Below are 25,858 nucleotides of genomic sequence, written 5' to 3'. Positions count from 1 at the left end.
CTGAACCCTCGACAAACTCCAGCCCTCACCTCTGAGTTCCAGCAGGCGGCCTGTGTGGGGCCGGCGGCCCAGCTCTTTGGAAGCGAGCGGGTTGAGCCTACCGGAGACCAAGCAACAGTGCCCGCATCGCGGCCTCCGCAGGACAGACTGGAGCATCCCCGCTCGGTCGGTTTCCGGAGGCCCGGCGCCCCGCCGTGCCCAGGTTAGGCTCCAGCGTTTCTCTACCTGGAGGCCCCCGGCGGCCGCTGCTCCGGGGCCAGGAGGCACACCGCGCTGTGGACTTGATCTGCAGCGCTCGGTGGAAAAGCCGCCGTTGCCAATGCTAGCGCGCAGGCGGCGGGGCGGCCCCGGGACTGAGGACGCAAGCACCCCCGCGGCTGCCGGGCGGGCGAGCGGTGGGCCGCGGTCCGGGAAGCCCAGCATGGTCTCGGCCGACTGGGGACCCGCATACAGGGTCAGCGGAGCGGAGCCAGCCTTAACCTGGCTCTAGTCCTGTGGACCTTCTCGGCCGCCCTTGCCTAGGGAGGAAGCCAGAGAAGGGAGAAACAGCGACTCAAGGGCGGCGCGCTCTCTCCTCCAACTCCTGGCCTCGCGCTCTCTGCCTGCATGCTGAAGCGGGGGGCCTGGCTGCGGTGGTTCTCTTGCGCCCGGCGTGGGAAGGACCTGCCGGCCTCAGCCCTAGCTATCCGTTCTCTGCAAACACCGCTCTCGCTCATCCCTAGCACGGCCCTCTGGCTCTGTTAGCTGGCACAACCCAGCTCCTTTCCTGCCCCTAGGCCCTACTATTTAAAGAATTCTAGGGGGAAAATGTGCACCGGCAAGGTGCGGGCCAGGGCAGGCCGGGCAACTCGCGAAACGGGCAGGCACAGGCCGCCCGGATGCAGATACATCTGTCCCCTAAGGGTTTCCCCAGCTTTATTGATCGCAGAGGTGGGGTGGGGATCTATTACTGTCTCTCAGATTTACTCTGAAATAGAGTCTCTTGGGAATGAAAGTCCATATGATTATATCATGTCCATAGCAGTCGCGCTGTGTCCAAAATGGGCACGAGCACTCACTGCGCAAACACTGGGGTCCCCAGAGAGGTGGATTCTCTCGTCCCTAGGGCTTATTCTTGTTTCTCCATGGACCGAATCTCCGAATTCCCCCAGGAACGTCTCAGTAAGTAAGTGTCTGTGTGTGTGTGTGTGTGTGTGTGTGTGTGTGTGTGTGTGTGTAAGGATTCCCATGAACTGACCGTTTGGTATTTAAGAACAAATGGACTTAGGTACAAATAAGTGGTGTACTTGTTGATACACATTTTCTATGGATAAGAATGAGATTTCTGGGATCTCCAAACAATGTAGACCCGATAAGGGATAGTATTTCCAATCCTCATTTAATTAAAAACTTGCACTTCTGTTGACACTCTATGGACATTCTAGTTAGCACTTCAGTTAGACTTTTGTGTTCTGAGTTGAATCTACATGCATTTTCATAACAGAATACTTGTCATGTGGTATATAATACCTTTGCAGGTGACTCTCCATCACAAGCGTAAGCTTCTTCAAGGCAGGAATAGGTTTTATTCACTTTTGATTTCCCCAAACCAAGCAGTGCCTGCACATAAATACTCAGTAACAAATGATTAAGTAATTACACCAATCACCCCTAGTCCTTCCATTTCCTGTAGGCTCTAAATGGAGGAATGGGGAGGTAGAGCTCAAAGATAACATGAAGGACTTAGCCATCCATGCTGAGGGACATTTGCAAGACCTTAGTAGGGCTCAGAATCAATTTGCTAATCAAGTCTTGCTTTTAGGGCTATCCTGGGCAGGAGGAGGGAATGACCATTCTCAGACTATTTTTTTAAAATCAGTATTCGGATATATTTCTCTTTTCATGTATTTTCCTTTCTTTTCTCCCTTTTTCTTTTTATAGACTAGGTGTGGTATAAGCCATTATGCTTGAAGTTGAAAATATGCCTTGCTAACCTTTTGATATTTATCTTTGGATTTACTGATACATTTGGCTGATTTCATATTTCTTACTTTTTAAATTTTCACTGTCATCCTAAAATAATATAAATTGGAGAAATCTAGTTTTGGATGTCGAAATACTTCACTTGGGAAAGTGAGCTGCAAATATTAAGATCTATTAGCTGCCTTAATTGTTGCTTTTTCAGCTATAAGTGATTCTTTAAAAAATATGCCTGGTCCTTAGTACATCTGAATGTACTCCTCAGATTCTTCCAGAAGTAAATATTTGAAGAACTTGTCTGTTACTATGTAATAAGAGTATACATATGTTACACTAATATTTTAGCTGATACTGTTTTTCATAAGGGGTTCAGTTGTGTCCATTCACCTTATATAATGGCATTTAACAAAGGTTGCCACCACTGATGCTTTACAAAACATTCATTCTAGACAACATACGATCTAGAATATTGTCTGTAGCTACTAGAAATCCCTGGAAGAGGATGCTGCACACAGAAGGGATTCATCTTACTTTGGATTCTTGTACTAGAAAAATACAGTTCACTTGGAATGATAGTGAAAAAAGTAGGTGCCTGATTAGTATCATTGTTTCTGAATTTCTGTAGACCATTCGGTTTTAAGAAAGATAAGCGTCTTGTCTAATTTTCTACTACTAACAAAATATTCATTTTATTATTCTGAACTTCAGGGTTAAGGACTTTTTTGTAGTGCCTGTTCTACTGTTTTGTTCAAGCGTCAGGTATTCATTCCTTCCAGGTTGTAAATAAAATATGGTTGAGAATGTCATGTCTATTTGCAGCATCAGAAAAAAAATGCTGTTGAATTTATAATCATTCTTGATAACCTTGTTCTTTTAGCATCATCTTCCCCTCCTCCGTTGTGATTTTTAATGGAGTTATTGCTGGTTTTTTTCTTGACCTACTTTCTTTACAAAAGCTTTCATATAGAGTGCTTTCAGTGATGGTGATTTCTGTAGCGTGTAGGAAAAACTCTTAAATCATAGTGAAACAGATTAGTTGGCTATCACTTATTCTAGGAATGTTTTCGTGATTTAAAAATCGTCTGGTTACAACGTCCACAATTGCACAGAGTGAAATCTTTTAAGCTATGCTTTTCATGAATTCGCTCCGTTCTCCAGAGGGAGGATTTCAACCTCATTCTGTTCTGATCCAATTGTTATTTTTCTTTGTTGCCTCCACCCCCTAGAGAATTGTGTTTCCCGGGGAGAGGCGTTCTTGGCGCTGAAGGGGAGAGTCAAGTGGGGTGAGATTTAGTACCTTAGGCACTAGATCCCTCCTCCGCCCGCCTGGGGAGAAGTCAGAGACAATTTTGACAGTCCATAATCCCACTTTGGCTCTCACGCTTATGGTCCATGGGTAGGTTTTACCTTCTTGCTTTTCCCCTGCCTCTGGCTTGCCTGCAGGCCAACCGCAAATGCTGCCATCGCCCCAGCCCACCCAGAGCTTTCGCTCACCCGTGCTCTTGGGGAATTAGGACATACGTCCGTAGAAGACTTCGGGGATTGGGGAAAGCCACACCGGAATCGGGACACTCGAGAGGGCAGCCCCTCCCCAGGGTTCCCCCCCACACACCCCCCACGGTCGCAGCGCCCACGTGACCGACAGCAGGCCTCCACCGGCCCGCCCCTTTCGGCCGCAGCAGCCCACTTCCCGCTCGGGGTAAGTAAACCGCGGTTTTCCGCACCGCCCCAACCCCGCCCTCTTCCTTTTCCCTTCCCTTCACCTCCCTCGGGCTCCCTCGCGCCAATCTCCCCGCTCCCCCATCCTCCCCACCGGGCCCTTTGTACGTGCTCGGCGGCGTGCGAGCGCGCCCGGCACGTGACCCCGCCGAACGTGGCATTGTGTTATCACGTGACCCAGGTGCGTACGCGACGGAGCGGGGTGTGAAGATGGCGGACGAAGAGGCCGAGCAGGAGAGGTTGAGTCGCGGCGGAGGCGGCTGCGTCGCGGAGCTGCAGCGCCTGGGCGAGCGGCTGCAGGAGCTGGAGCGACAGCTGCGGGAGAGCCGCGTGCCGGCCGTGGAAGCGGCCACGGAGTACTGTCAGCAGCTGTGCCAGGTGAGGGCGCCTGGGGGTCCCCTCCCCCTTTTCCCCAGCTAGAGAGGGAAGAGGGCGAGCGAGCGCCTGGCGGCCGAGCGGTGGTCGTCGCTGCTGGGGCATCGTTGGCGCCGCCGCCCAGGCGGGAGCGGAGAGTACGAGGCAGGCGCCTTTGTGTGGCTGCCGTTGTGGCGGTTGTTGTCGGCAGTTCCCAACTGGGGGAAGGGAGTTGTGGTCAGGGCGGAAAATCCCCCCGCCCCTTTCCTTCCCCGAACTCGGGACTGCGCGGTCCCCGAGGCTGAGGAGATGTAGACGGCTGAAGACTGGAGCCCTCTCCGCCGCAGGGAGAGGGTAAGGAGGAATGGAGTCCAGGTCCCCTTTTTCCTCCTCCTCTTATTGTGCACTGGGGATTACCGCGCCCCCCGCCTCTGCGCCTCTGGTTTCCCACTCCGACGGGCCTCCGCCCCCACTGGTTTGATTCCTTTGCTTCCCCCTGCTTTCATCCGTCCCGCCCCCGGCCCCGTCCTCCCTGTCTCCCGGCCTTTGTTGTTCGAGTTTCGCCTTAGGACTGAAGGGGCCTTTGTTGACGTTCTGGGAACAGTCCCCGCCGACCCCTTGGAGCTAGCCGAGACGTTCGGGGGTGGGGGGCGCAGAGGTTGTCCTTTCCTGCCTTTGCTTGCTTGGTGCACCACTTCCATGGTGTGAAGGTTGCTCTCCTCGGTAGAGGAGAGGAGCTCTCCCTGCTCCTACGGTCGAATGTTTTTGTGGGGCGGCTTTCCAGAGACCGCTTCTCTTTTGCTTTCACCCTTGGAGGAGTACGGTTTCCTCTGCCCTTCCTCCCGCATCTCCCCGCCACCCTTATTACTTGGATCCTTCCCTATTTGGCCTTCTGGTGAAAAGGAGAGGATTGAGGTTCTTGTGGACCTGTGCTCAGGTCAGTTTCAGACCTTTCCTTCCTTTTCTTGCACAAGGACACTGCTTTCCAGTAACTGCGTTCTAAGCAGGATTTGGAATGCTAGTAACACTGCTTGATAGCAATCGGAGAGTTTGGGTCTACATTTGGATTTGATTAAAAACCCTCCAGTTACGTTTGAAATTTCAAGGTGCTGTTACTGGTTGTGGTGAAGATTTTGGCTAGATTGTCTTGAGGAGGAAAAAGACCATATATGCAGGTCCCATTTAGAGTTTATTTGTGAATGTATCATCATAGAGAAATTGTTTTGGAAACATAGTGAGCTTAAGCCAAACAATGGGAGGACCATTTTAGAATATTCGAATAGATTACATTTTCACTTAATTTTTCACCTCCAAGTTCTGAAATTTTTTCTTTATAAGATACGGGATACTTGAACACCTACAAAAAATTCAATATGCACGTTATTGTCACTATTTGGTAGTAGTTCATTATCTTAAAAAAAAAAAAACTTTGTCAGATTAGGTGGTGACTTCTCTAGCAGTATATGCAATGTGAAAGCTCCCCACTTAGCCTACTATAGGTCTGGTGAATACTTATGTCAAACTTAGAGATTCCATCATTCCTTTGAATCCTTGTTTTAAAGAATTGTTGAAATTTGCCAATTTGACCTGCCTGGAACTACAAACTTGTTAATTGGTCTTTTAGATGTATTTATTTTAGATATAAAAGAATACTTGACACCCTTGTAAGGGAAAGTCTTTCTTTATAAGTGAAGTCTGATTTTTAGCCTTTGAAAAGTATTAAAGTCTAGCTTTGCTTAAAGATACTTTTCAGATAGCAATGTCCACAGATGGGTTTAAGGCTAATTAATGTAAACACACTTGGCCAGCAATATTTTTACGCAGGATTAATAATTCTGGGAAAATGGAATCTCATGCAGGTAGGACTTTTTTGAGTGTATGCCACATCATAAAGTTATCACTTTCAAAAGTATTTTTAATGGATGAAGCAGCATTTCTTTTTATTGATATGAAAAGAATTTCCTGTATTCCTTTTAAGCTATTAGTCTTATAATATGTAAATAGTTTTTATTGACCCATGCTACAGGAAACATAATAAAACAAATACTGGATTTGTGGATTTAAAGAATAATGAAATATTTCATGCATTAAAATCCCACAATAATTTAAATGCATTTAAAAGTAATCTCCATTACTTGAACAGTTAGAGTGTATCTGATATTTGATCCCTCTAGAACATACTCTTTTGTGTTGTTGTTGTTGTTGTTGTTTTTAAGTAACCTGTTACTGTTTAGTGATTTTGTTAAATGGGAGGTAACTTGAAACATAATTGTTTCTTTAAAATTGTATCCCAGCCATTATTACTTAACATTCTGATATGAGTTGAGCAAAGAAGTGGTTAACAAAGAATTTATTAGAGCAATCTAAAAACAGTACTTGAAATGCTAGGGAGCTAGAAATTATGTCCTGATTTCTAGCGTTGAGATTAGCTTTTTCTATGTAAGGGTTTCCCACAAAACTGGGATATTTACATGCTTCAAAAAGACAAAGATAAATATTTGTCAGTGGGCTTCAGAGTTAATATTCTCTATATGTTAACGCTTAGTGCTTGTGTGATCGTAACTTGCATTTATTTTAAAAAATGAATTAATTTAGGGGCGCCTGGGTGGCTCAGTCGGTTAAGCGTCTGACTTCAGCTCAGGTCACGATCTCACGGTCCGTGAGTCCGTGAGTTCGAGCCCCGCGTCGGGCTCTGGGCTGATGGCTCAGAGCCTGGAGCCTGCTTCCGATTCTGTGTCTCCCTCTCTCTCTGCCCCTCCCCCATTCATGCTCTGTCTCTCTCTGTCTCAAAAATAAATAAACGTTAAAAAAAATTAAAAAAAGAAAATGAATTAGTTTAAAGAAATGAATTAGTTTATATTTTGAATTTTTACCTCAGCAACAGATGAGTTTCTGGAGAATATGGTGAAACCTACATAAGTAGAAGTTGCTTATACATCCTAGTTAGTAGATTTTTTTTTTTAATTAAGTACAATAGATTGCGTTCTGAGAAGTAAAGTAGAAATAAAAGACATTAAATTTTTCTCACTGTTAACAGTATTGTTTTCTTTATATTGACTTGGAAGTATGCCCCCTTTTTACTTTTATACCTGAACATTTGCTTAAAGCTGAAGTAGGAGGAGGGAAAGGTGGGAAAGGATGAGCGTAAGAGAGTACCTGTCAGAACTCAAAAATTTCCTTAAATCTTTGCAAGCTAGCTTTAATATGGGTAATGTAATTGACTTATTAATTTTATTTTTTTTTTTTAAGTTTATTTTGAGAGGAGAGAGAGAGAGAATGCACACTGGGGAGGGTCAGAGAGAATCCCACGCAGGCCCTGTACTGCCAGTGCAGAGCCCATTGCAGGGCTCATACTCCCCAACTGTGAGATCATGACCTGAGCAGAAGTGCGAAGCTTAACCAGCTGAGCCATCCAGGCACCCTGACTTACTAATTTTCTTAAAATCCGCTTAGAATAAGAATATAGGATAGCCAGAAGTAATTTCTTGCACTTATTTGTGTCAGGATAATTACTATATAAAAATTGATTATAGTTGGAACTTCTTGGGCTATTTTTTGTGTTAGACCTGGTCAGTATTCACTCACTCACTCACCATCGTTAATGAATACCTACACTGTGGGCCAGGCAGATCTGGTCCCTGGCTTGAAGGAGCCTACAGTCTCTGAAGGAAGGTAAACAACTAATTGTAGTAAACTGTGATTTGTATCTTTTATTTCTGAGATCAGTGTAGTAAAATGGAAAGCTACTTATTTGGAAGTTTAAACAAAAGCATTTCAATAGAAGAATTATTCTTAAAGGATTTTAAAATAATTACTTAAAAAGTTAAGCCATTGTAATAGTTGGAAGAATGATTTGTTGGGGCATGATGTTGACAGCATTATATACTGGGCTGGATGACTGGTTGATTAATACATGAATTGTGACTGGTTTTGGCCATTTATCTTCTGGTGACCGATAATTATTTGAAAAGGTTGAATTGATTTGTGGAAATAAGTTTGTATTTTGTATCTGCATGCTTTCATTCATACAAGCAGTGTTTCTCAACTGGCATAGTCCTTTTCTTCCTGAAGCTCTCTCTTTTAAGGCATTTGAAAATAGCTGGGATCAGTTTGTCATTTGCAGGATCTGTGGATGTGATAGTGACATTTAGTGCCCATGGGCCATGGGTGCTAACTTTTGAGGTGATCAGGATAGTTACACCCCACTGAAAAGTATTCCTCTGCCTAAATACCCAGAATGTTCTTTGGAGGAACACAACAGAAAGAAAAATAACGTATTAGGAAGACTTTTAAAAGTTATTATGCTCTTTTCATTTTAAGATAATATAGTTAGCATATTAAGAAATGTGGTTAATCTGGAACAGGTCCAGGTAAATGCTTGGCCATATTTAAATTCACACTGAGCTTGAGAGGTCAAGAAAATTTCTGCTTCCTTAGTAGAAATTGCAAGTAATTACTTAAACAATTACTAAAACAATTCACTTTTACTGGGGTAAGTGGGTAGCAATTTCAGCATCCTTTATTGTCCTGATTAAAGCAGAGGTTTGACCTTTTGATATAATTAAAATTCTGTACTTTTAAGAAAGCATTTAATGCAAAGACTAGATTTAGATATTAGCAGGGGATATAAGATACAGAAGACTCTAGTATATAAAATAATAAGATTTAAATGAAACTTCAAGATGGTAGTTGAAGAAGTGTCAAAAGACAGTGTATCATTAACAGATTTACTTTATTTTTTATTTTATTTTTTAAATTGAAAATGTAGTGTACCGAAATTTTTTTTTAATTCAAACAGAGAAAGGGCATACAATAAAAACTTGATCTTCCAACCCCAGACCTCCTGTCACCCTCCACAAAGTTCCCCAATAGTTTTTTATCCATCTTTCCAGAAATACATATTTGTCCTTTTTAAAAAATTAAGTGGACGTACTATGTACTGCATCTTGCTTTTATTCACCAAAAATATCTCTTCGAGATCATTCCATAGTTGCTCGTGTAAATCTGTTTTTCTTTTTTTTTAATTAAAAAACATTTTTTTAACGTTTATTCATCTTTGAGAGAGAGACAGAGACAGAGACAGAGCGTGAGTGAGGAAGGGGTAGAGAGAGGGAGACACAGAATCCGAAGCTCCAGGCTCTGAGCTGTCAGCACAGAGCCGGACACCAGGCTTGAACTAATGAACTGCGAGATTATGACCTGAGCCAAAGTCGGATGCTCAACCGACTGAGCCACCATCCAGGCGCCCCATCTTTTTAAAAATTTTTTAATGTTATTTATTTTTGAGAAAGAGAGAAACAGAGTGTGAGCGGGGCAGGGGCAGAGAGAGAGGGAGACACAAATCTGTAGCAGGCTGTAGGCTCTGAGCTGTCAGCACAGAGCCTGATGTGGGGCTTGAACTCACAAACCATGAGATCATGGCCTGAGCTGAAGTCGGGCGCTTTAACCCAGTGAGCCACCCAGGCACCCCATATGTTTTTCTATTTTTAATGTTTATTTATTTTTGAGAGGGGGGGAGACATAGAATCTGAAGCAGGCTCCAGACTCTGAACTGTCAGCACAGAGCCTGATGTGGGTCTTGAACCCACGAACCACGAGCTCATGACCTGAGCTGAAGTCCAGTGCTCAACCAACTGAGCCACTCAGGTGCCCCTATGTTTTTCTATTTTTAAACTGCATGGTAATTCCAGTCTGTGGCCATGCTTAGTTAATTATTGGTGGCTATTTAGATAAATCAGTTAATTTTTTGTATAATAATTTCAATAAATTGTTCAAAGTAGGAGGTAAGCACTCTGGCTCTGGGGTATCAGAGAAAGCTTTACTGAGATAGGATTTGAGCTGGGCCTTAGTACTTGTATTAACTAGTGCCTTATTGGTGTAAGAAACAAAAATCAAAACTATTAGAAGAGCTACTGAGTACTTAAATTATATAGTTAAAATATTTTAGTGTATATTTTAGTTTCATCTGTTTGATGCAAGTTCATTCTTTTGCTTATCTGCCTGTTTTCTTAGCTTTATTATAGTGGTATTTTGAAAATGCTCCCTTTCTTAAAAAAAGCTAAACTTTATTCTTTTGATTATTAGAGGATATCTTAAGTTAATTTTTAGGACACTTCTAATCAGAAGAAAAGATGGCTTGCTTGTTAATTAGTGATAATTACTTTAGGTATTGAGGGAGTAATAAGTCATTTAAACTTTAAAAGTGTAGGTAATGCTCAGGGGAAATAAATGTTTAAATGTTCATAATTAGTATGATTTCATATTAGAGATACTAAATTCTACTTTCCAGAATATGCTTATGCCAATTTTAGCAAAGGAAAACTTTACCAAATTTTGCTTGCCTCCTTTTTGACACTTTCTGGTCCTAAATTGAAATAGGGCAAGATAAGATGTATTCTGCAATTGCTCTTCATAATATTTTATATCACTAATCTGCAAAACCAAGGATCTTTGAAAATATATGTTCTTAACTATATGAAATTGTTGGTCTATTTATTTGCCTTGAAATTCTGTCAAAGTTGAGAAATTACCTTGTTTTTTCCAACTCCCACACATAAATCCAGTTCATAAAATTAACCAGTCACCATGAAAGAAGCCTCATTTATAAAATGGAAAGTTTGTTATTAATGTATTTGTTACATACTCCCTGTATTGTTTTCCAGGAGAACCTCTTGATTTGTTATTTCTCTTTCAGCCTTGAGAGTTGCACAGTGCACCTCAAAAACAAAAAAAATTTTTTTCCTTCCCCCCCCCTTGACTTTACATTACAAAAACTTAACGGTCTGTAAATACATATATTTAGCCAAGAAGATATGTTAAAATTCAATTACATGTATCTTTTCTTAATGTATTTTAGATAATTAAATTCCTCATGTAGGAGTACTAAGGGAGCTATGGAGCATTATGGAGCTCTCTGCCTTCAAAGCTCTTACAAAAATTAAGGCATATATTGAATTAAGCAATAATATTAGATAGTAAAATAGTCATAAATACAATAAGTGGAGTATGAAGTAAGAGAACTGGTCATTTTGAAATTAATTTAGTAAAAATTAAGCAGGAAAGGAAAACACTATTTACATTGGGTCTTGAATGAATTTAGATAACCAAACAAGTGGGAAGGATGGGAATAAACACCCAGAAAAATGGAACAACTTCAAACTGGCATCTTGGATGAAAATATCAGGAGTTGGGTTGAAAAAAAGTTAGAAAAGTGTAAGAACCAGACTAAGGGTTTAGGATCCAAACAAAGGAATTTTAATGAATCTTTTAAGTGTAGATAATACATAGTTACACTGACTAAAGACTCTCTTTTCCAAAGTTGGGGCATTGAAACAAACAAAAAGAAGTTCACAATGGTAAAACCTTTGGTATTTGTTTCCTAAGTAGGCTCCATGCCCAACATGGGGCTTGAACCCTGAGATTGAGAGTCACATGCTCTACTGACTGAGCCAGCCAGGCACCCCCAACTTTGTTTTTTCTTGAAGTATCCTGAGTCAGTTTTATTGCAGTGTGACAAACTACCCAAAAACATAGTGGCTTTGGAAGAAGAGGTGTTTGGGGCTTGGAACTGAGGTTCCAGCTGAGGTCAAGAGTCACATGCTCTAACAATTGAGCCAGCCAGGTGCCCCAGAAGAATAGCTGTTTTTATTACTGTTCTCAAGTCTGTGGGTCTGTTGGGTGGTCTGCAGTCAGCTGGTAGGTTGTGTGGGGCTGAATGTCCCAGATGGTCTCACTAATTTGTCTTGTGGTTGTCAGGTGGGTTGGTCAAGGTTCTTCAGTTGGGTTGGCTCATCCCCACTCTTATCATCTAGTAAGGTAACCTAGGATTTTGTTACATGGCAGGAAGAGAACAAGTTCTGCACAACTGCTTTTTAAACCTCTGCATGTGTCGAATTTGCCATGGTCCCTTTGGGTACAAGTGATCAAACCCAGCTTCTTTTGGGTTCAGGGAGATGTGATTCTTTAGGGATCATTTATGTAACAATCTACCACATATCTCATTTTCCTTTATTCCCCACTGCAATTTCAGGCACTTTTATAGGTCAAAATAAAATTTTTCCTCTCTATAGCCCTGTCTTTGCCTTTTTTTTTTTTTTTTTTTTTTTTTTGGTCACCCATATTCAGTAATCAAAGCACGGCTCTCTGTTCCTTTTCTCTTAGTTTGGCAAAAGATATTTTCAGTCTTTTTTTTTTTTAAGATTTTTTAAACGTTTATTTATTTATTTTGAGAGAGAGTACGTGTGGCATGTGAGGGAGGTACAGAGAGAGAGGGAGAAAGAGAGAATCCCAAGCAGGCTACACGCTATACTGAGATCATGACCTGAGCCGAAATCAAGAGTCAGCCACATAACCCAACTGAGCCACCCAGGTGCCCCATCTAGTCTCTTTTACTAATCTTATTCTTTATTTAGAATTTTTTTTTTTAATATTTATTTATTTTTGACAGAGGGAGAGTGTGTGCACACACATGCGAGAAAGAGCCAGTGGGGGAGGGGCAGAAAGAGAGGGAGACACAGAATCTGAAGCAGGCTCCAGGCTCTGAGCTGTCAACACAGAGCCTGACGGGGGTCTCGAACCCACAAACCACGAGCTCATGACCTGAGCCAAAGTCAGGCACTTAACCAACTGAGCCACCTACCCGCCCCTAATCTCATTCTTTATTTAAAAAAAAAAAATTTTTTTTAATGTTTATTTATTTTTGAGACAGAGAGAGACAGAGCATGAACGGGGGAGGGTCACAGAGAGGGAGACACAGAATCTGAAACAGGTTCCAGGCTCCGAGCTGTCAGCACAGAGCCCGACATGGGGCTCGAACTCACGGACTGCGAGATCATGACCTGAGCTGAAGTTGGCTGCCCAACCGACTGAGCCACCCAGGCGCCCCCCTAATCTCATTCTTTAAATAGAAGAAGGGTATCCCTACTACATCACTCAAACTTTGGAAAATTTGTAGAACAACCTCTTTATTTACAGTAGTTCACCTTAATATTAAATTAGGTCGCAGTTTGGTGTTTTGTGCTGTCTATACATTGTACAGCCAATAATAGCATCCTAGTTCTTATCTTAATCTTTGGCCCTCTTTTTTTCTTAACTGATGAACTTGCTTTTAACCTTACTTTCTATTTATGAAATTCCCCAATATCCTGCTTTTATCTTTGTACCTAATTGGCAGTCCAGTACTTACAACAGTGTTTCTCAAATTTGAGTTTGCAGAAACCCAAGAGACTGAGTCTATAGATCTTACAGTTACAAGTTTTGACCTCAGCTCATAGATTAAGATGTAACTTTTTTTTAACTTCAGCACTTAGTTGTCACACTGAACTATCACAAAACCATATATATCCTTACAATGTGTGATGCATTCTATTTTATTATTTATTATTATTTTGAAAAGCTGCTCTTGATTTTATAGTCCACTGATAGTCATAACCAGCAGTTTGAAAAATACTACTTGTAGGGTCATCACTGTGCTCAGTTTAGTAGTTAAGTACAAAGGTAGGCAGTCCTGAGTTTATCAGTTGGCCTTCTAGCTGATTCAGAACATTCTTATATTTTATTTAGGAGGAGCATCAAAATTAAAATACAGTTTTAAGTTTTTTTACAGTGAATGCTGGAAACTGCATTATGACCATGGAACCCAATTTGAGAAATACTGGTGCATAGCATAACATACAAATTTAAGCCTTAGCCTAGGGCTCTGTTTGCTCTGTTGTTTGTTTTTGTCCATCCTTTCACTGTTCAACGGGAACTTTCTGCTCCATCTAAATTGGTCTCTTCATTCCTTACAAGTATGCCTGTTCATTTTACTTTCTTTGTGACTTGACTTAGAGGAGCCATGTTATGTAGTAGAAAGCCAGATAGATTTGATTTCAAATATGAGCTCCTCTGCAATCTGGACAAGATCTTTAGCTCATGCTTTCTTTGAAAAAATAAGGCTGGGGTGAGAGTAAAGCTTGGAGTTAGAGGCTGGACTAAGCAAATTGAAGAGGAAAGATTTAATGTTCAGAACAAGCACTGTTAGATCCTTTACTAATAGTGAATTGTTTAATCTGAAGACTTGTGAGATCATAGGATTAAATACCATTCAATTTGTTTAAATGTCCCATTTAATCCAAATTGCTTCATAGGATCTCATCATTACTATGTAATACTTGTTTGGTATGACACTGAATCATTAGAAAATATTAAATTTTATTAGGCATTTGTTTAGGAAGACAAATATTTGGTTAAATGGCTAAAATAAAGCAGTTCAAATATCAGGACAGTGTATTCATGTGGAACATTTGGCATCCTTATTGATGCCTGACATAGGCAATGTTATATATTGACTTTGTAACTTGTAGATACAGGTTTTATATTTATAAAGAGGTAATCTAAATTTAAAAGTGGTAATTAATAATTGACTTGATTCCTACCCCAACCAGTTTTATGGGGATATACGAAAGTTAGCATATCAGATATGTATGCTGTAGTAATTTTGGTTTACCAAAGTTAATTGAAGCAAATATTTGTGATTTTTAAAAATTTTTTAAATTATTTTAATTATTTTAATTAAAAATGTTTATTTTTGAGAGAGAGAGGGTTAGAGTGCAAGCGGGGGAGAGGCAGAGAGAGGGAGACACAGAATCTGAAGCAGGCTTCAGGCTCCTAGCTGTCAGCAGAGCCCAATGTGGGACTTGAACTCATGAACCATGAGATCATAACCTGAGCTGAAGTTGGTCAGATGCTTTATTGACTGAGCTACCCAGGTGCCCGTGATTTTTTTTTAATTTTTTTTTTTGGAGAGTGAGTGCACATGTATTGGGTGCACAGAGTGGGGGGAGCAGGTAGAGGGAGGGAGGATTTTATTGTATTTTATTTTTTAAATGTTTATTTATTTTTAAGTTTATTTATTTATTTTGGGTGGGGGGGGGGGGAGAGCCAGCAGGAGAGTACAAGTTGGGGAGGGGCAAAGAGGGAGACAGAGAATCCCAAGCAGTCTCCATGCTGTCAGCACAGAGCCTGATGCAGGGCTTGAACTCACTAACCATGAGCTCATGACCTGAGCTGAAATGAGGAGTCAGATACTTAACTGAGTCTCCCAGGTGTCCCTATTTATTTATTTTTGAGAGAGAGTGGGGGAGGGGCAGAGAGAATTTCAAGCAGGCTGTGCACTGACAGTGCAGGTGTAGGTTCTATGTAGGGCTTGAACTCATGAACTGTGAGATCATGACCTGAGACAAAATCAAGAGTCAGATGGTTAACCAACATAGCCACCCAGGTGCCCTGCAGATACATGTGATTTTTGAAAGACAATTATTTCCTTTAAGTAGCAATGATTTTACTGCCTTTTTTAGGTGAGCTATTATCATCAAAACCAGGCATTTAGAATTTTATTTTATTTATATTAGAGAGAGAGAAGTGTGCACTTAAGCTGGGGAGAGAAACAGAGGGGCAGAGAGAGAATCTTAAGCAGGCTCCATGCTCAGAGTCCAGTTCCATGACCCTGGGATCATGACCTGATCTGAAATCAGGAGTTGGACACTCAACTGACTGAGCCACCTAGATGCCCCTAGAATTTTGTTAACTCCAAATTAATAGCTTACATTTTGTATTTTCTATATAAGCATTTCTTGATCTTTCCCTAAGTTTTGCAGATATGGTCTCAGTCAGTAAAAAACCTGAAACATTACATGTTTAACTTAAAAGTATTAACATTTTATCAATTTATACTCTGCAAAATACAAATTTTTATTTTTAATATTTTGAAAAAAACTTTCACAATATTATATATTTTTTTAACTTTTTTAATGTTTATTTATTTTTGAGAGGGAGAGACAGAGCATGAGCAGAGGAGGGGCAAAGAGAAAGGGAGACACAGAATCTGAAGTAGGATCCAGGCTCTGTGCTGTCAGCACAGAGCCCGATGTGGGGCTCAAACTCACAGACTGTGAGATCATGACCTGAGCTGAAGTTGGACGCTTAACCAACTGACCCACCCAGGTGCCCCTCACAGATTATATTTCTAAAGAATAAAACATAAAGTTTAATAAAATACTTGTTAAAATTGATACTTAAGTAGTTTGAATCTTGTGATGTACTGTGATTTGGACTTATCCAAATCATATTTGTATCACTTTATTTTAAAGCTCTATTAGGGAAATTAAAAAAAAATTGTTGCCTGCTTAAATTGGGATATTATACATAATAACCGATATTATGAATAAAACTTATATCCTCAAAGTGATCATGAAGTTCATAGTCAGCATGAAGATATTTTGTAAGAAACAGTTCGGAATGCTTGTATCATAACTAGGTGTTTCTTTAGTAATTAAGAATTCACCCTAGTATGTGAAACTGAGTGTGTTGACAAGAAGTGAGTCAGACTTAGTATATTCAATATTGTGACCTGTTTATAAAATATTTCTGAAAATGTGACCTGATGTTGTAAATGCTACCTTAAAGAGATTTAAAAAAAAATTTTTTTTTAACATTTATTCATCTTTGAGAGACAGAGACAGAGTGTGAGCAGGGGAGGGGCAGAGAAAGGGAGACACAGAATTTGAAGCAGGCTCCAGACTCTGAGCTGTCAGCACAGAGTCCAGCGTGGGGCTTGAACTCCCAGACTGCGAGATCATGACCTGAGCTGAAGTCGAAAGCTGAGCCACCCAGGCGCCCCAAAGAGAAATTATTTTTAACACAAAAAAGACATTTGAGGATTTACCTATCTTCATTGAAACCATTTGTGGTGTTTGACACCCCCCGCCCCCCCCGCCCCCCCCCCGGGGGGGGGGGGTGAATCTTTTCTAAATCTTGTTTTCCTTGATGAAAGAAACCTGTTCTTTGTATCCTGTCTTTCATATATACTTTTCTTGACAGTCCATTAGATACTGTGAATTAATGGTTTGGGATTCTAAGGACACTGGTTTTAATTTCCACAAAATTGTTTATTGTGACCCTTGGCATGCTTCTTATAATTTTTCTTTGTTTCTTTATCCTTGAAATGGAAATGATACAGACCTTTGCTGTAAGAATTGATAAAAGGCATAGTTATTTTAAATGATTGTTAAAATATAAAAACATTTTCATTTACACTTAGAGACTACTTTGGAACCACCTTTGATGTTTTATATGTGATAATGACCCAGCATAATTTGGAAACTCTGTCATTTTCAATGCCATCTATTATCATCACTTTGAAAAATAACAATTACTGATTTACCAAATTTTTTGAAGTCTATATTCTAGAGAAGGTGGAATTTGATCTTATAATAATTTATAAAAAAAATCTTTTGTGGTGCCTGGGTGGCTCAGTCAGTTAAGCATCTGACTTCGGCTCAGGTCATGATCTCATGGTTTGTGAGTTTGAGGCCCGCATGGGGCTCTGTTGACAGCACAGAGCCTGGAGCCTGCTTCAGATTCTGTCTCCCTCTTTCTCTCTCCCTTCCTCGCTCTCTCTCTCTGTCTCTCTCTCTCTCCCTCTCAAAAATAAACATTAAAAAATATTTTTAAAAAAATCTTTTTATTTTGGTGGTGTGAAGGGGAAAGAGATTACTTGTGTGTGGCTTTACCATTGAAACCTTTCCTTCATCCAAAATTTGAAACCTGGGATTTGAGAGGCTGGGGATGAGAGAAGGTGTATTACATTATAACTAAAAGTATAGATTTTGAACTATGGTTTGAATTACAACTCCCTTATTGGACTTCAGGCTTGGTTTTGTGTCTGTGTCCTCATCTATAGACAAGGTAATAATATCTGTGTTCAAGCTGTTGTGATTAAGGCATAATGTTTGCTGATCACTTTGTATATTATGATGCTGGAAGTACACAGTAAATGCTAGATATTAATACACTTAAGAGGACTAGATCTGAAATTGTCCCTCATGAATATTAGTATTAGTAAAATACTGTTTATTGTCATCTAGATAGTGGTTTTGAAAGTTAAAAAAATTTTTTGTTAAGGGAACTCCTTTCCTCTACCCCAAAGTCTTACTTGATATCTTGATGTATAAAACAGCAAAGTTTGACAAGGACTGATCTAACACAAAACAGTACCATGCCAGAGTTATAAAAGGAGTTCAGGCATACTTCTTTTCTGACATTATTTTCTTAAACAACTGGGATTTTTTCCCCTTATTTTTCTTAATTTTACTCCTTTCTTCTTTGTATTCTGGTGAAGATAGTTTATGAATGACATAATAAAGCCATCACTAACAATTTTCATGTATTGTATTTAGTTTTTAAAGAGTTTTAATTGTGCTGCTTACTTTTGTTTTACATACCATGCATGTTAAGTAAACTCATTTTTTTGGCACCTGAGATTTAAAATAAATGTATTTCTCTGGAAGCATGGAGCTGACATGTATGTTGTCTGAATAGAGAAATCATACCTTTTCAGAGGAACAATAAACATTAAATAGTAGTGAAACTTAAAACAATTTTTTTTTTTAAATAGTGAAACTTAGGGGCGCCTGGGTGGCTCAGTTGGTTAAGCATCCAACTTCAGCTCAGGTCATGATCTCATGGTTTGTGAATTTGAGCCCCACATTGGGCTCAGTGCTGACAGCTCAGAGCCTGGGGCCCGCTTTGGATTCTGTGTGTGTCTCTCTCTCTGCCCCTCCCCCCTCTCAAAAATAAATAAACATTAAAGCAATAATAAAAAAAAATAGTGCAACTCACACACAAATAGTTCTACAGATATACTCAGTGCTAAGGTTTTAATCTTTTTTAAAGTTTATTGAGAAGACCTATGCCATCTTACACATTCCCCCAAATCTTCATCTTATTTTCTCTGGAGCTTTCATTTTCTTCCTAGTGTTTCCAGAGTAGTGGCTGTTCCCTGGAAAGTGGATCTTTCCATCAGTGCAGTTGAGATTCTCCACCCCCTCAGAGAACCTTTCCACTTTTCCTGTGTCTTTGTCATTTTTCTTTCCATCATTCCTGACCTTGAACCTGCAGATATGTGTCTTTTTCATCTTTTTGCTTTGTTGTCATTTATCTTTTTTTTTTTCCTTTTCTTTTCTCTCTCTGTCTCTTTTAAGTTTATGTATTTTGAGAGAGGGAGAGAGTGCAAGTGGGGAAGGGGCAGGAAGAGGGAGACAGAATCTCAAGCAGGCTCTACACTGTCACCATGGAACCCAATGCAGGGCTCGAACTCACGAACACAGAGGTCATGACCTAAGCCGAGATCAAGAGTTGGATGCTTAACCGACTGAGCCACCCAGGTGCCCCTGTTGGTCGTTTATATTAGGATTTTTTTCATTTTTCTTTAAGCCCGTCTCTCCACATATGAGACTTCTACCTTAAAAAGGGGCCTTTTAATCTTGTTTTCTAATCTTTACTGCCACACTTCTTGGAAAGTTACCATATTTGTTGTCTTTATTTCTTACGTTCCTTTGCAGTTTGGATTCTACCCATCGTACTAAAGAAAATGTTCTTTTAAAGGTCACTTGCTCAGCATATTTGTAATACATTATTAAGTGTAGACCCAGGTAGCAATCCAGCAGCTCAGATTACTTCACGTGTTTGCATTGTTTTTAAGAAAGTGTAATTGTCCACATTTTAAAAATTACAAGCTTTGGAGTGCCTGGGTGGCTCAGGCGGTTAAGTGTCTGACCTTTTTTTTTTTTTTTTTTAATGTTTATTTTTGAGAGAGAGAGAGAGACAGAGCATGAGCGGGAGAGGGGCAGAGAGAGAGGGAAACACAGAATCTGAAGCAGGCTCCTGGCTCTGAGCTGTCATCACAGAGCCCGACACGGGGCTCAAACCACAAGATCATGACCTGAGCCGAAGTCGGACACTCAACTGACTGAGCCACCCAGGCGCTCCTGTGTCTGACTCTTGATTTTGGCTCAGGTCATGATCTCACTGTTTGTGAGTCCAAGCCCTGCATCATGCTCTCTCCTGTCATTGCAGAGCCTGCTTTGGATCCTCTGCCCCCCCACCCATCCTTCCCCTACTCTCACGTGTGCATTTTCCTTCTCAAAAATAAATAAACATTTATTTAAAAAGTTATAAGCTTTGGGGCCCCTGGGTGGCTGACTTCGGCTGAGGTCATGATCTTGCAGTTTGTGAGTTTGAGCCCCGCTTTGGGCTCTGTGCCTACAGCTCAGAGCCTGAAGCCTGCTTCAGATTCTGTGTCTCCCTCTCTTTCTGCCCCTCCCCTACTCTCTGTGTCTCTCTCAAAAATAAACATTAAAAAAGTTTATGAAAAGTTATAAGCTTTCATATTGAAATATGGATGTCTGGCTTAATCTTGGAATGTCAGGAATCTGGCAGTATTAGACTCATTCATGGCTACAAGCTGAAGTAGCTTGCCTGCTCAGCCTCTGTTGGCATTTTAAATGTTTGTGATCTTAAGTTCATCTCCCTTCAGATTTATTTACACTGCTCTCCTAATCTTCTGCCTTTTGTGACTGCTCTTTAGTCACCTTCACTGACTCTCCCTTTTACCTGCTGCAGTTGCACAGTAATTATTAGCTACCATTGATTTATTTAAAAGGCTAGATTCAATATTTCAGGATTTTTTTTTGGTGTCATTTCCTCGAATGTTCTTTTCTTCCTTGCGCTTTTCATGAGTAACCCTCAACCATTTTTCCCACTTTATCATCGTGTCTGAAATTGGAGTCTCATCAGAAAGAGGCTCATGATGCCCTAGTTGATAATCCATGATTTACATACTAATCTTCAGTTGTCATCCACTCTGACAGCATCCCCTGTCACTCTGGATAGCATTTCCAGTTATCCATTCTTTTATTTATTTATTTTTAAATGTTTGTTTTTTGAGAGAGAGTGCACACGTGTGGGGGAGGTACAGAGAGAGGTGGGGACAGAAGATCTGAAGTGGACTCCATGCTGACAGCAGAGAGCCCGATGTGGGGCTTGAAGTCATGAACCCCAACATCATGACCTGAGCCAAAGTCAGATGCTTAATCGACTGAGCCACCCAGGTGCCCCAGTATCCATTCTTTTAGATCTTACTACTCTTCTTAGCTCTTATTTCCAGCTCTCTGGAACTCTTCCTCATGGAGTTCAGCAGGTACTTCTAATTAAATATGTTTGAAATTGTACTCATCACTCTCCCTTACATTCTTCCACTCCCACAAAACAGAAAGGTTGTTAGTATTGGTGACATTTCCCCCACTCACACTTAAACTTAGGTTTTGAAACCTTGAGGCATTTTTAACTCCTCCTTTCACCTCCACAATCAACTCACCAAGTTCTGTTGATTTTATTCATGCACTGCTTCCTGTAGCCTTCTCTGGCTAGATCTGATATATTAATCAGTGGCCACTTAGTTTCTTGCAGCAAGAAAACTCAAAGATTTTTTTTTCATGAAGGTGCTTTTCTGTCCTCCATTCTCTTCAATCTGTCTTTATATTGTCTCTAAGATAATCAGTTATCTTTTCAAAGCATATCATATATACTTTCCTTAAAGATTTTATTTATTTAACAATTTTTTAACAATCCTCTTTTAAAATTTTTAAATTTATTTTTGAGAGAGAGAGAGACAGCATGAGCTGGGGGAGGGGCAAAGAGAGAGAGGAAGACACAGACTACGAAGCAGGCTTCAGGCTCTGAGCTGTTAGAACAGAGCCAGATACAGGGCTTGAACTCACAAGCTGTGAGATCACAACCTGAGCCGAAGTCAGACACTTAACTGACTGAGTCACCCAGGCACTCCTTAAAGATTTTAAAAGGCAGCCCATTGTTGATGACTTCAGGTTCTGTGTTAGATATCATGAGGTGAAATCTCAGTTCTACCATATAGCAGCTGTGGATTCAGTTCCTTAACCTATTAAATGAGGATAATACTACTTCATAGGATTGTGAGGATTAAATGAGGCATCATCACAGTGCCCATCACATTAGTAAGCACCACATAAGAAGCTGTTCCATGAAAAATAAAATTCAAGTTCACTTGTCTTACGTTCAGATTTATGACCTGGCTCCCAGCGCACCAGCTTGGCTAATTGGGAGCCATATTTCTTCTCCGTAGCCTTAAGTCTTTATGTTTTGTTCTTATACTATAATTTTCATATCTTCCCTCACCTCTGTGCTTTGGCTTTAGCTTTTTCCTTTAGTGTTTCCTCTTATCAACCCCATATCTCTACATTTCTTTCCCTCAATCTGATAAAATTATTAGGTATTAAATTTCTAATGAGGCTTTCCTACACTCCTAAATGGATTTAATGACATATTTGCCTTATTTATATTAGACTTTTATGTTTTTTCTGGCTTTTATCAAAGTTTCTCTGTATTATGATTGTTAGTCTCCTCAACTTACTCCCAAATTGGTGCTTCTTAAAAACAGGGGCCATGTCTTATTTTACTGAATCATAGGTAATTAAATCTTGTTGAATGTTTTTCTCTCTTTTTCCCTTGAATAGATGTTTTAATTATTGGAGAGTAGAGTGAATTTTGTGCTCCTAAGAGGCTGTTACTTACTGAAATTAGGTTTCTTTTGACCACTTTTATTTCATCTCAGTTCTCACATTAGGTATCAGTGTTCAGGCAAGGATTGAGTTGGGTCAAATACATATAGTTCTTATGAAGTATACATGAGTATATGATTTATAATAGTCATCTTAATAGCTTATATTTATTAAATGCTGTGTGCCAGGAACTACTAAAAATGTGTGTATTTGTGAGAGAGAGAGAACGTGTGTGTGTGTGTGTGTGTGTGTGTGTGTGTGTGTGGGGGCAAGAAAGGGAGAGAGATTGAAATTGAGAGATGAACTCAGTCCTCAACAACTTTCTGAAGTAGGTAGAATTACTATTCCTATTTATATGAGATTGCTAAGGCACAGAGAAGTAAAATAACTTGGTTAAGTAAGTAACTATGATTTAATGTTTAAAAAACAAAAAGCAAAACGCAAATTAAATAAAATTTTTCCTTTAGGGAGGAATCCGTAGGTGTTGTTTTTTGACATCCCAAGTAGGCTCTGCACTGTCGGCACAGAGCCCAATTTGGGGCTTGAACTCACGAACCATGAGATCATGACCTGAGCTTAACCGACTGAGCCACTCAGGCACCCCAGGAATTTGAAATTAAACTTTAGGAAAGTAGAATAATGAATGTAAGCCTTTTACTATTGTAGTGGAGATTAATTACTAGCCTTATTTAAGAACGTATTAATTAGGGCTCTTTGTTTAGCAATAGTGGGAATTTTATTAGTTTTGAATTTATTTGAGTAATGTATGAATCTTTTAAAGGTAATTGATACAGGAGTGCCTGGGTGGCTCAGTAAGTACATTGGGCGTCTGACTCTTGATTTCGGCACAGGTCATGATCCCGGGGTAGTGGGATTGGCCCATGTCAGTCTCTGCACTGAGCGTGAAGCTTGCTTGGGATTCTCTTTCTCCCTCTGCCCCTCTTCCTTGCTTCCACTCTCTCACTCTCTCTAAAATAAAAAATTTATAAAGGTGATTGATATTTATAAACTATAATGGGAGCAGCTGGTTGAAGAAATCGGTTTCTAAGCTCTGTGTATAACTAAGATAATTTCTTTGTTGGATTAAGAAAAAAAATCTGCATTTGTAAGGTGTTTTGTCTCTTTATTTGGCACAAAGAAGTACCTAAAAATCATGGGAAAAAATTGGGTCATTGTTTACATCAATGATATTTAAGCTGCTTTTAATTGAGTATTCTATCAGTAAACATTTGAATATGAAGCCTCAGTATAGGAATGTCTAATTATAAATCATATATATTTATATTTATAGACTGTAGTTCCCCCTCTTATCCACTATTTCACTGTTCTTGCAGTTTTGGTTACCCATCATCATGTGTGGTCCAGAGCAGATGATCCTCCTTCTGACATATAGTCAGGTCACTAGTAGCCTAATGCTACATCACAGTACCTGTATCGTTCACCTCACTTTGTCTCATCAAGTAGGCATTTTACAGTTTTATCCTAAGAAGAAGGGTTAGTACAGTACAGTAAGATATTTTGAGACAGTATGTATACACACACACACACTCTCTCTCTCCACATATACCTATTATTACAGCTTATATACTTATTTCAGTCTGAGTACTGAATTATAAAGTTTATGTTTTAGATATATTCAATAGAAAAAGTCCCCCCACTTTTGTCCTTCACTGTATACTCTCTCTCTCTTTGAAAACCACTGGTTTATAGTGCTATGAGTAGCTAAGGTTTCTGAGATATATTCTTAAATATAATAATATATTTATTTTTCCCGTTTTCAGATTGTAGTGGAGAAATGACAGCAGTGACAGCAAATTTTTTTAATTATTGTCTTTTAGTCACACTTGATGTTGTGTGTATTTCCAGTTTGTTTTTTGTCATGCTTTACCCTTTATGAAGACACCTGAGTATTAAGTGTGCCGGTTATCATATTCCCTCTCAGCTCTGAATCAACTCTGTTACTTGCTCTGTGATATTGGATGCTTTAAGCATTTCTTCTTTGATTGATGTTAAACTTTGTCAGTAGAGGATACTGAGAGGACACTACACAAGGAAGGGGTTTCTGTTTTTGTTTCTTACTCCTGCATGGCTACTAGTGGCACAGGTATGGGGACATCTAGTGGTCCTCTGCCCCAAGAGAATGCCCACAGTAGACACATTCTTGGTAAACTTACAACCCCAGCCCCAACTTAGTGACCACCTCACCAGTTCCTCTGCCACGGACATTGCACACCCCAGATATCATGTCTCCTTCCTGGAGAGCTAGCAGCCAACATCCCAACTCCCCCTGCACATCTGCTTGTACCACAGAGGGTTGTTTTCCTATTGCTCTCCTATGCAGCCACTGCTGGGTCAGGCTCCCGGTTTCATCTCCCTTTGTGTGCTCACTAACCAGCTTGTTAGGCCCATACAACCCAACCTGGTGAGCTTCTTTGCCATCCAGTAGGATGCAACCACACCTTCTCTTTGGTCCATACCCTAGTTCTGGGGAACGGCCTTCTACGTTTGTTTCTGCCTTGGGTACTCTCACTGAGTCTTCTGGTATTCTTTAGTATTCTCTCCATGCATTTATATGTGTTACTCCTCTGTTATAATTAATAATTCTTTAAATGAAACTTTTTCTTTTCAAATTACTGTGTGATTCCTATTTCTTGGTTGGACCCTATTCGATGCAGTAGGCTAAAATGAAATAAATTACATACTATACTTACACATTAAGGCTGTGGATTAGTACCAATACTTTTCCCCTCATATCCATGGCATATTTGGGTCATCACCTCGTCCATGGAAACTAAATTTAGTATTAATAAAGTCACTATGGTTGTAAAATTCATTTATTCATTCTACTGGGATTGTAATTATGCAGGAGTCATCCTTAAAAGCCACTGGTGCCAAAAATTGTTAAGGATGAGGGAATGGAATGAATATGTTTTCATGGTTAAATATATCTCTAAACAATCTAAACATCAAGTGAGAACTTTTCAATTCTATTAAGATATTAGCATATCTGATAGCTCAAAAAATTTCTACCTGGTCATTTCTTTTTGTTTTTGTTTTTAATTTTTTTTTAACATGTATTTATTTTTGAGACCGAGAGAGACAGAGCATGAACGGGGGAGGGTCAGAGAGAGGGAGACACAGAGTCTGAAACAGGCTCCAGGCTCTGAGCTGTCAGCACAGAGCCCAATGCGGGGCTTGAACTCATGGACCATGAGATCATGACCTGAGCCGAAGTCGGCTGCTCAACTGACTGAGCCACCCAGAGGCCCCTGGTCATTTCTTTTTGCATATTAACAAATGACAGTCATGTGAATTATCTTTTAAAAAGTTACCCAAGGGGCGCCTGGGTGGCTCAGTTGGTTAAGTGCCTGGCTTCGGCTCAGGTCTTGATCTCATGGTTTGTGAGTTTGAGC

General features: G+C 40.3%; 2 protein-coding genes across 2 annotated transcripts in view; both read left to right on the top strand.

Annotated features, from left to right (window-relative positions):
* The first annotated feature begins 812 nt into the window (after window positions 1-812).
* On the top strand, window positions 813-3,891 carry LOC109263377 (retinoic acid receptor RXR-beta-like). The gene is made up of 2 exons (XM_019442799.2): window positions 813-1,165; window positions 3,403-3,891. Exons 1-2 carry the CDS (start codon window positions 1,041-1,043, stop codon window positions 3,884-3,886), a joined length of 609 nt encoding a protein of 202 aa, XP_019298344.1. The 5' UTR covers window positions 813-1,040; the 3' UTR covers window positions 3,887-3,891.
* ZNF292 (zinc finger protein 292) overlaps window positions 3,644-25,858 on the top strand; it is a 93,530-nt gene continuing 71,315 nt past the window's right edge. The window contains exons 1-2 of the mRNA XM_019442797.2: window positions 3,644-3,658; window positions 3,860-4,056. Of these exons, the coding sequence (XP_019298342.1) occupies window positions 3,889-4,056 (168 nt within the window). The 5' untranslated portion in view covers window positions 3,644-3,658; window positions 3,860-3,888. The remainder of the gene's footprint in view (window positions 3,659-3,859; window positions 4,057-25,858) is intronic.

Source organism: Panthera pardus, unplaced genomic scaffold, assembly GCF_024362965.1.
Source record: "Panthera pardus isolate Hobbes unplaced genomic scaffold, ASM2436296v1 HiC_scaffold_17, whole genome shotgun sequence".
Taxonomy (NCBI): domain Eukaryota; kingdom Metazoa; phylum Chordata; class Mammalia; order Carnivora; family Felidae; genus Panthera; species Panthera pardus.
Note: the sequence above shows the minus strand (reverse complement) of the source record. Positions and strands in the feature narration are given on the sequence as shown.